The following is a 9406-nucleotide window of genomic DNA, read 5'->3' on the forward strand; positions in this document are numbered from 1 at the left end:
AATTTTATTGTGCTTTAAGTGAAAGTGTACAGTTCAAGTTAGCTTCTCATACAAAAATTTATACACACATAGTTATGTGACCCTAGCTGCTCTCTCTATAATGTGACAGCACACTCCTTTCTACCCCAGATTTCCCATGTCCATTCAAACAGCTCCTGTCCCTTCTGCTTTCTCATCTCGCCTCTAGACAGGAGCTGCCCATTTAGTCTCATGTATCTACTTGAGCTAAGAAGCACTCTCTTCACGAGTATCATTTTATGTCTTATAGTCCAATCTATGTCTATCTGCAGCAAAATTTTACTTGTGTGTAATATTAATGAAATTGTTCAATAATTTCCTCATTCTGTTAGATCACCTTTCTTTGGAATGGGCACGTATATGGATCTCTTCCAGTTAGTTGGCCCGGTAGCTGTCTTCCAAATTTCTTGGCATAGACGAGTGATCACCTCCAAGGCTGCAACCATTCGCTGAAACATCTCAACTGGTATTCTGTCAATTCTGGGGGCCTTGCTTTTCACCAATGCTTTCAGTGCAACTTGGACTTCTTTCTTCAATACCATTGGTTCTTGATCATATGCTACCTCCTGAAATGGTTGAATGTTGTCCAATTCTTTTTGGTACAGTGACTCTGTGTATTTCTTCCATCTTCTTTTGATGTTTCCTGCATCGTTCAATATTTTCCCCATAGAATCCTTCAATACTGCAACTCAAGACTTCAATTTTTTCTTCAGTTCTTTCAGCTTGAGAAATGCCAAGTGTGTTCTTCCCATCAGACAATTATCTGCTGCTATTCATAAAGTTCTCACTTGCCAATTTTTTTAGAAATAGATCACCCAGTCTTCTTTCTAGTCTATCTTAGTCTGGAAGCTCTGCTGAAACCTGTTCACCATGGGTGACCCTGCTGGTATTTGAAATACCGGTGGCTTAACTTCCAGCATCACAGAAACACGCAAGCCATCACAGTACAACAAACTGACAGACAAGTGGTGAATCTTAAGATACTGAATTCATAAATCACAGAATTCAAGTTTTCTTGAAGCTATCTAGTCTATCCTTCTGCTTCTAGGAAGGTTTTATCTAAATCAATTCAGGCAGACTGGAATATTTCATATTGCTAAGGAGTTACATGAAAGAACTCATACTCTTTGATTGTAAAATTAGCAATCATCAGAGTTGAATTCCAAACTTCTCAAAATTCTTGTAGTCAAAAGAAAAGCATATAAGACTAATTATGCTGTAGAGTCATTTCTTTGTTCATTTATCTCCTCAGATGGAGCGGGATCATTCTTAAAAGTCTCCATTTGGTTGTAGGTCTCCTACTAGATCGCTATCATAGCAGCCAGTTATGGAATTTGTCCTAATAAGAATCGGAATTAGTATTCTAATAATAACTAATAGTTCACAAGGAATCAAGCAGGAACAGTGATGACAAATCAATATGGAACCCAAGAGAGGGTGATATAAACACCAGAAAGAGGAAATAGCTTTTGGATTCTGACAAACCACAAAGGACAATAAATTTAGAAACCATGTAACCTTTGTCAAACAAAATACTCTCAAATTTTATACTGGAAAAACTTAATAGGAAATATTTAATCCAATCTTGGTTTAATTAAGGTAAAACCAAACTATACCCATTGCCGTCGAGTCAATTTCGACAGATTTTTTTAAAACGGCGGTAAAACTCGTCAGCAAATTTAGGGCTAAAAGTGGGTCTACATCTCACATACATTCTGACATAAGGGGATTTTTATTGCAAATGGAAGGACTAACACCCTTCGGCCAAACCTTTCAGCACATGGCTGTAGCCTGCTCAGTTAAGTGGGGCTTCAAGGTGCTTTTCTGGAGGCACTATGGAGAGAGGGCATTGCAAACATTTAGTCCACAGCTAGTGAGAGGACAGTTAATATTAGCAGCATAGAGAGAAAAAATTTTTTACAATAGTTAGAACATCTCTGTTAAAAAGAGCCCTAAGAATCTAGATGATGGGTAAAGGTGGGGCTATTTACACTATTTTGTTTACTCTGTATACGATTTTTTTTAATAAAGTTTCTAGAAATCCAAGAAATAAGAGCCCACAGTGAAGATCCAAGCAAAGCAGAACTGAAACATCAGCAGCATGGCTTCCTTGCATTTCTGTGCCAGATGCTGATTATAATTACATTTCCATACAGGGAGAGGGCTGGCCATTTGCCAGAATCCCGGTTATTCTGGAACACACATGCCTGTCTGAAATCCGAAACCAACAACAGACGGCCACCTTGTAGGAGTGTAAAGCTTAAGGCAAATTTTGCTGTTACAATGAAAGAGCTCAAGTGCGGCTCTCATGGCCCTCGTGGAGAATACAAGTCCAGCAGCAAGAGAATAGGCCCACAGACAAGACCATTTGCCTCCACAATGCCTCTCAAACTTATTTCAAAAAGAAATGAGGTACTAAGACATATTGTACTTCTAGATGATATAAAGTCTACATTTAGTTTTACTTATTGACCATGCAAAGTTTAATAAAGTTTAATAAAATGAAAGAGAAATGCAATGGTCCATCACATCCAGTCATTTTCAAATGATTTTATTTTTTAAGATACCACTGCAAAAGGTACAGAATTCATCTTATATAGTGTTACATTGTATATAGTGATTCATCATTATACTATTACAGTTGAAGGAAAGTGTCTAAGTAAAATCATATGCAAGGAAAAAAACCCAGCATTAATATTTTTGTAAATGCTTACAACTATCTCCTATAAAAGTTAATGTGAGGGGTGAGGGCACCAAAACACAATTACCAAAAATATAGATTCTACTCACCAGTTTGATTGCTACATATTCATTGGTATAGAGATTTTTACCTAGGAAAGAAGCAGAATGTATATGTTTTAGTGACATTTATTCTGGGAAATGCAAAGCAAAATCTTAGCTCACAGGGTCATGAGAAAGGTCATATTCCCAAACCGTTCACATGTATAAAACATGATTTATAAGTGAAAAGCTAGACAGAGATAAATAAGACTTAGCAAGTATAGAACAAAAACAGCTTGAGAATATGGAAATTTAAGTTAGATATGAGAATTTTTTTAAAGAAAGAAAAAAATCAGTGTCTCTCTCTAACACACACATATATACACCACACACATTTCATATTTATTATTTCCCAACTATTAAACCATGAAACAAACAAAAAAGGAGGAATGTCAGAATTGCAAAGATACAGAGATTTTAACTCTTGGCATGGACCCACATTCTACAAACTCACTGACAAATAGGGATTTTCTTGTTTTTTTTTGTGTCAGGGTATTTAATATCTTTAGAGGACATAAAGGATAAAATGAAATAAAACCAATTAGTGCCCGTCCTTCCTCTTAGAGAACTCATCTACTGCCTGTAAACAGACAAATCTCAAAGCTGTTGTAACTTTTCACAAGAACTTCAGTTCTCTATCTTTTGCACAGGAAACAGATCTCCACCTATACAGCACTATCATCTCAAAGTTCTTCCTGTGATGATAACAAGTTTCCCTCTCAATGTCTGCCTTAGTAATCTAGTGCTGCTATAACAGAAATACCACAAGTGGATGGCTTTTAACAAAGAGAAATTTATTCTCTCATAGTCTAGTAAGCTATAAGTCCAAATTCAAGGCATCAGCTCCACGGGAAGGCTCTCTCTCTGTCAGCTCTGGAGAAAGGTCCTTGTGATGCATCAGTCTTTCCTTGGTCTGGGAGCTTCTCTGCACAGGAACCTCAGGTCCAAAGGATGCACTCTGCTCCCGGCACTGCTTTCTTGGTGGTATGAGGTTCCCATGTGTCTCTGCTCACTTCTGTCTTTTATATCTCAAAAGAGATTGGATTAAGACACTATTTAATCTTGTAGACCTCATCAGTAGAACCTCATCATAGTGACAGAGTTTACAACACATGAGGAAATCACATCAGATTACAGAATCATACAATACTGGGAATCATGACCTAGCCAAGTTGACAGATATTTTGGGGGACACAATTCCATCCATGACAATGTCCCTACTTCTATAAATGGAACCAAATTCTCCTAGACATCTAGACTAAGGACCTGCAATGATGATGGGGTGATGATGAGAGCAACAACTATCACTTACGGAGCCCAGATTACATGTCAGGTACTTAGCTCCCCTCCATCTTTCTACCCCCACTGATCTTCGAAGGTTTAACTTTAATTCTGAGTGTTTACTATGTATCATATAGTTTAGTCACTGCATAGGACTTCATAGTGCTTTTTAGCCCTTCTTATATGTTTGTCCTATCTTATCCAACTAGGCTATAAAGATCCTGAGGGTAAGATTTTATCTACTAGTTCTCTCATTGCCCTATGATGCTTAAGATCATGTTCTGCACATATCAGACATTCAAAACATTGACTGATTAAAAGGCATTGGTATGAATAGCATGACTACTTTTTAAATTATACACAAAAGTAAATGTTACATTTATATATATATAGCTGATTATATACGTATATGTACATATATACACACACAGACATATATATATAGAGAATATGGAAAAGGATATAGAAAGATGTACATTAATGTGTTAAAATAATTGTTCCTTATATTTTGATTTTTATATAACACATAGAGCTTTTATAATTAAAAAAAAAAAAAAACAAACACGTCATTGTGCGAACCAAAAACTGCTTATAATACAAGTTTGCATTTTTACCAAGCTCTAAACAACAGATGTCCTTTGCAACTACATCACTACATCACTATGCTATCACATTGCCGAACACCTTTATGTGTCAAAGGAGTACACAAATTTAGGAACAACTGTCTGTAAATAACACATAAGGAGCACTCACAGGTTGCCAGACAAATGCCTAAGAAATCATTCTAAGGCATACAACTTCTTTTGTAAAGGAGCACCGGCAGAAAATATGTATTCTCCCCTTTCTATATATTAGTTTTGGAGCCCTGGTGGCAAAGTGGTTAAGAGCGTAGGCTGCTAACCAAAAGGTCGGCAGTTCGAATCCATCAGCTGCTCCCTGGAAACCCCATGGGGCAGTTCTACTCTGTCCTGTAGGGTTGCTATGAGTTGGAATCAACTAGACTGCACTCAACAATAACAACACGTATTAGTTGCAATAAGCTTCTAAAAGTTTATTTATGTTTCTGATTAATGTTCCCACAACAAATAATTTTGATATATTTGATGAAATTGTGAAAACGATACTAATAAATGGGAGAGGAATAGAAAAAAAACAGATAGGCAAAACAAACAAACAAAAAACCATTGCCGACAAGTCAATTTCGACTCACAGTGACCCTATGAGACACAGTAGAACTGTCCCATAGCATTTCCAAGGAGCTGCTGGTGGATTTGAACTGCTGACCTTTTTGGTTAGCAGCTGTAGCTCTTAACCACTGTACCACCAGGGTTCCAGTAACAGACAGGCAAGTCCCAACCAAATTTAGACTCCAGTTTGGCCCACAGACTTCTTCCACACCAGATATATGTTACATAAAGATTTTTCAGGAGATCCCTTGATGGCTCTGTATAAGCATTGCTATTGTGACAATTTTAGCACAGAGTTAAACCCTAAGAATCTAGCATAGCTTAAAGAAATAAGGTCAGGTTATAAAAGTTTAAAATTGTAAATGTGTTCTGAACTGTTGACCTTCCCCGCCCCTAGTTTTAGCAGTAGGATTTACTGGGGGAGATGAGGGAGTAGAGACACTAAAATTCACCCTTTACTCTTTCAGAATACAGTGTGCCTTCACTGTTTAAAGAACTAACTTCATATTTGAAGTACATGCTGCATAGTTCCAAATTAAAAAGGCATATGGTAGGGTTGTATCCTTCTACTTTATTTATTCAATGCTGAACAAAATAATTTGAGAAGCTGGGCTATATGAGAACACAGCATTAGGATTGGTGGAAGACTAATTAGCAACCTGCAATATGCAGATGACACAACTTTGCTTGCTGAAAGGGAAAAGGACTTGAAGATTTACTGATGAAGATCAAAGACTATAGCCTTCAGTATGGATTACACCCCAACATAAAGAAAAATTCTCACGACTGGACCAATAAGCAACATAATGATAAACAGAGAAAATACTGAGGTTGTCAAGGATTTCACTTTACTTGGATCCACAATCAAAGTCCACGGAAGCAGCAGTCAAGAACTCAAAAGATGCATCGTATTGGGCAAATCTTTAAAGTGTTGAAAAGTAGACATATGAGACCAAATGGGCAGCTCCTGTCCAGAGGTGAGATGAGAAGGCAGAGAGGGTCAGGAGCTGGTTGAATGGACATGGGAAATCAGAGATGGAAAGAAGAGTGTGATGTCACAGCATAGGGAGAGCAATTAAGAGTCACATAACAATGTATGTATAAATTTCTGTATGAGAGACTAACTTGAATTGTAAATTTTCACTTAAAGTGCAACAATAAATAAATAAATAAAAATAAAGTGTTGAAAAGCAAAGATGTCACTTTGAGGAATAAGGTGCGCCTTCCCAAGCCATGGTGTTTTCAATCACCTCATATGCATGCGAAAGCTGGACAATGAATAAGGAAGACTGGAGAAGAACTGATGCCTTTGAATTACAGTGTTGGCAAAGGATATTGAATATACCATGGACTGCCAGAAGAATGAACACATCTATCTTGGAAGAAGTACAGCCAGAAAGCTCCTTAGAAGTAAGGATGGCAAGACTTTGTCTCACATACTTTGGACATGTTATTAGGAGGGACCAGTCCCTGGAGATGGTCAGTGAAAAAGAGGAAAACCCTCAACAAAGACAGACTGACACAGTGGCTGTAACAATGGCTCAAACACAGCAACGGTTGTGAGGACAGCGCAGGACTGGGTAGCATTTTATTCTGTTATACATAGGGTTGCTACGAGTTGGAACCAACCTTGACAGCACCTAATAACAACATGTAACACCAAACACGGTAGCTTATACATCACAAAAGGCTAACTTGCTTGTTCTTGCCTGCTTTTCTCTGGGGGCACCAAAAGAACTGAACACATGTCACCCTTTTACAAAGCAATCATCTTTATTCCTAAGAGGCACTCCAATAATTCCCCTGAGTGATGCACTGCGCGAATGAATTCCTTTGCCAGAGGGCAAAAAAATCATTAACACTAAACAGGTCAACACAAAAGGCAGCCATGTGGAAGTCTAGACAATCACTCAACCACTATCCTCTGTGATACATACTATACAGAAATTTTGCTCTGGAAGAATTTAATTACAAAGATTGACAGTTAAAATCTTTGCCCATTTAAAATGAATGACCGCTTCAGCTAAAAAATATATACATATATCAATATCTGTGAGAAAGGCAGGCAGTTTAATGGACAGAAAAATACCACTGATGAGATGGCACAATCCCAAACACTCAAAGCTTTTAGTATCTGTTGCACAAAATCTACAATGCTTCCCAGTCTCACTTCCTGACGATGGCTTCTTTTATTATTAATGGAGAAGAAACTGCATTATGTAGGAGTTTTTGGGGCTTTATACCTAAACTCAGCCCTTTCAAAGCAGCAGTCCCAGATTTGATGCTACCCATAAAACCCACTGCAGGAAGACTTCCTGTTTCAGTAAGTCACCTACAGAGACAACATTTACCGTAAGCTTCATCAGACACAGCATTATTTCAAAGAACCAGCAGGTTTCAGGTCTCAGAGCCACACTGATAAAGGAACATACAGCCTCCAGTCCCCAGTTTAGTTACATCTCCAGCTGTCACATTTTCTTGCCCTAAAGTGAGACCAGTATATTTATAAATTACTATCTAGAACTTTTAAAAAATCCAGTCAAATGAACTTGAGTCAATTAGTAAAAAGTAAAAAGTAAGACACACTGGCCTATTGCCTCCACCACCCAGAAAACATCTCTTCAAGTGGGCAGTATGATTAAGGGTAAAAAAATAATAAACGGCACTACAACTTTAAAGAAAAACCTGGGTGTCATTTTCAGTTTTACTAACTTAATCTTCCTGGTGTATTAATACACTATGTAGACACATTGCCCAAATGGTTAGCAATTAAAAGCAAGAATAGTTTCAGCTTTGCCTAGGTTTTCCAAAGGATTACTTACCAAATGTAAGTAAGTAGTTACTGTTAGAAAATCTTATTAAAACTTGTCAGCACCACTGGTGATGGTTAGAACACGTTTATCATTAACAAAACAGACAATGTTAAAATGTTTTCTAAGCTGCAGAATATGACATATTGGTGGGTAAAAAGTAAATAAATAAATCCAATAGGTCCTAATCAACAATGTTTTTTAAAGAAAAACAATGAAGACAAAAAAAAAAAAAAAACCCAGAGTCTATCACACTTAACAAGGGTAAATATTATTTCATGAAACTTCTGTTTCAGATACAATATACATATTTGTGGTATTGGGTCACAATATAATATTTGTTTTATAGTGAGGTCATGGTTAAAAAAAAAAGAATAAAAGTCACCACTAAAATCCTTCTGAAAAGCAGTTTCGATTATTTCACTTTGAGATGACAAGTTTAGGTCAGTGATTGGACTAGCTTTTATGACTTCCCTAAACTACTAGCCATGATATTCTGACCAATCTACTAGCAAGAAATATAAAGGCATTTCTAGCAGCTAAAAGTTGGAAGTAAGGGTAGGTGGGGTGAGGTAGAAGGTGGTGGGGGTGAACAAAGAGGGAGGAGGCAGAAGACATTTACAAATGGGCTCAAAGCAGGACCTGTACCCCATTTTCAAGAGGAGAGCCTGTGCAGTATTTTTTTTTTAAATTGTGCTTTAGGTGAAAGTTTACATAGCAAATTAGTTTCTCATTCAAAAATTAATACACCCTTCACCAGCCTGAGCACAGAAGAACTAGATGGTGCCCAGCTACTACCACCTACCGCTCTGACAGGGATCACACTAGAGCATGCTGGACAGAGCAGGAGACAAATGTAGAACAAAAGTCAAATTCACACACACACACAAAAAGACCAGACTGACCAGACTCACTGGTCTGACAGAGACTGGAGGAACCCCCGCGACCACGGCCCTGACACCCTGCTAACTCACAACTGAAGCCACTCCTGATGCCCACTTTTCAGACAAAGATTAGACAGACTTATAAAACAAAAACACATGAGGAATGTGCTTAGTTCAATCAAGTATACGAGACCAAATGGGCAACTCCTGCCCAAAAGCAAGATGAGAAGGCAGGAAGGGACAGGAAAACTGACGATGGATACAAGGAACCCAATCCACTGCAGGGATTGTAACCAATGGCACAAAACAATTTGCATATAAATTTTTGTGTATACAACAATCTTTGAATGAGAAATTAACTTGCACTGTAAACTTTCCCCTAAAGCACAATTATTAAAATATATATATATATACCCTAATTGTTTCATGACATTGGTTGCAATCC

The 9406-nt window shown here is 37.6% G+C and overlaps 1 protein-coding gene across 1 annotated transcript in view; it reads right to left on the minus strand.

Annotated features, from left to right (window-relative positions):
* The window catches only part of CSNK1G1 (casein kinase 1 gamma 1), a 117301-nt gene that overhangs the window by 67233 nt on the left and 40662 nt on the right, over window positions 1-9406 (minus strand). The window contains exon 3 of the mRNA XM_023729714.1: window positions 2809-2849. Coding sequence (XP_023585482.1) covers window positions 2809-2849 — 41 coding nt within the window. The remainder of the gene's footprint in view (window positions 1-2808; window positions 2850-9406) is intronic.

Source organism: Trichechus manatus, unplaced genomic scaffold (genome assembly GCF_000243295.1).
Source record: "Trichechus manatus latirostris isolate Lorelei unplaced genomic scaffold, TriManLat1.0 scaffold00030, whole genome shotgun sequence".
Classification (NCBI taxonomy): Eukaryota; Metazoa; Chordata; class Mammalia; order Sirenia; family Trichechidae; genus Trichechus; species Trichechus manatus.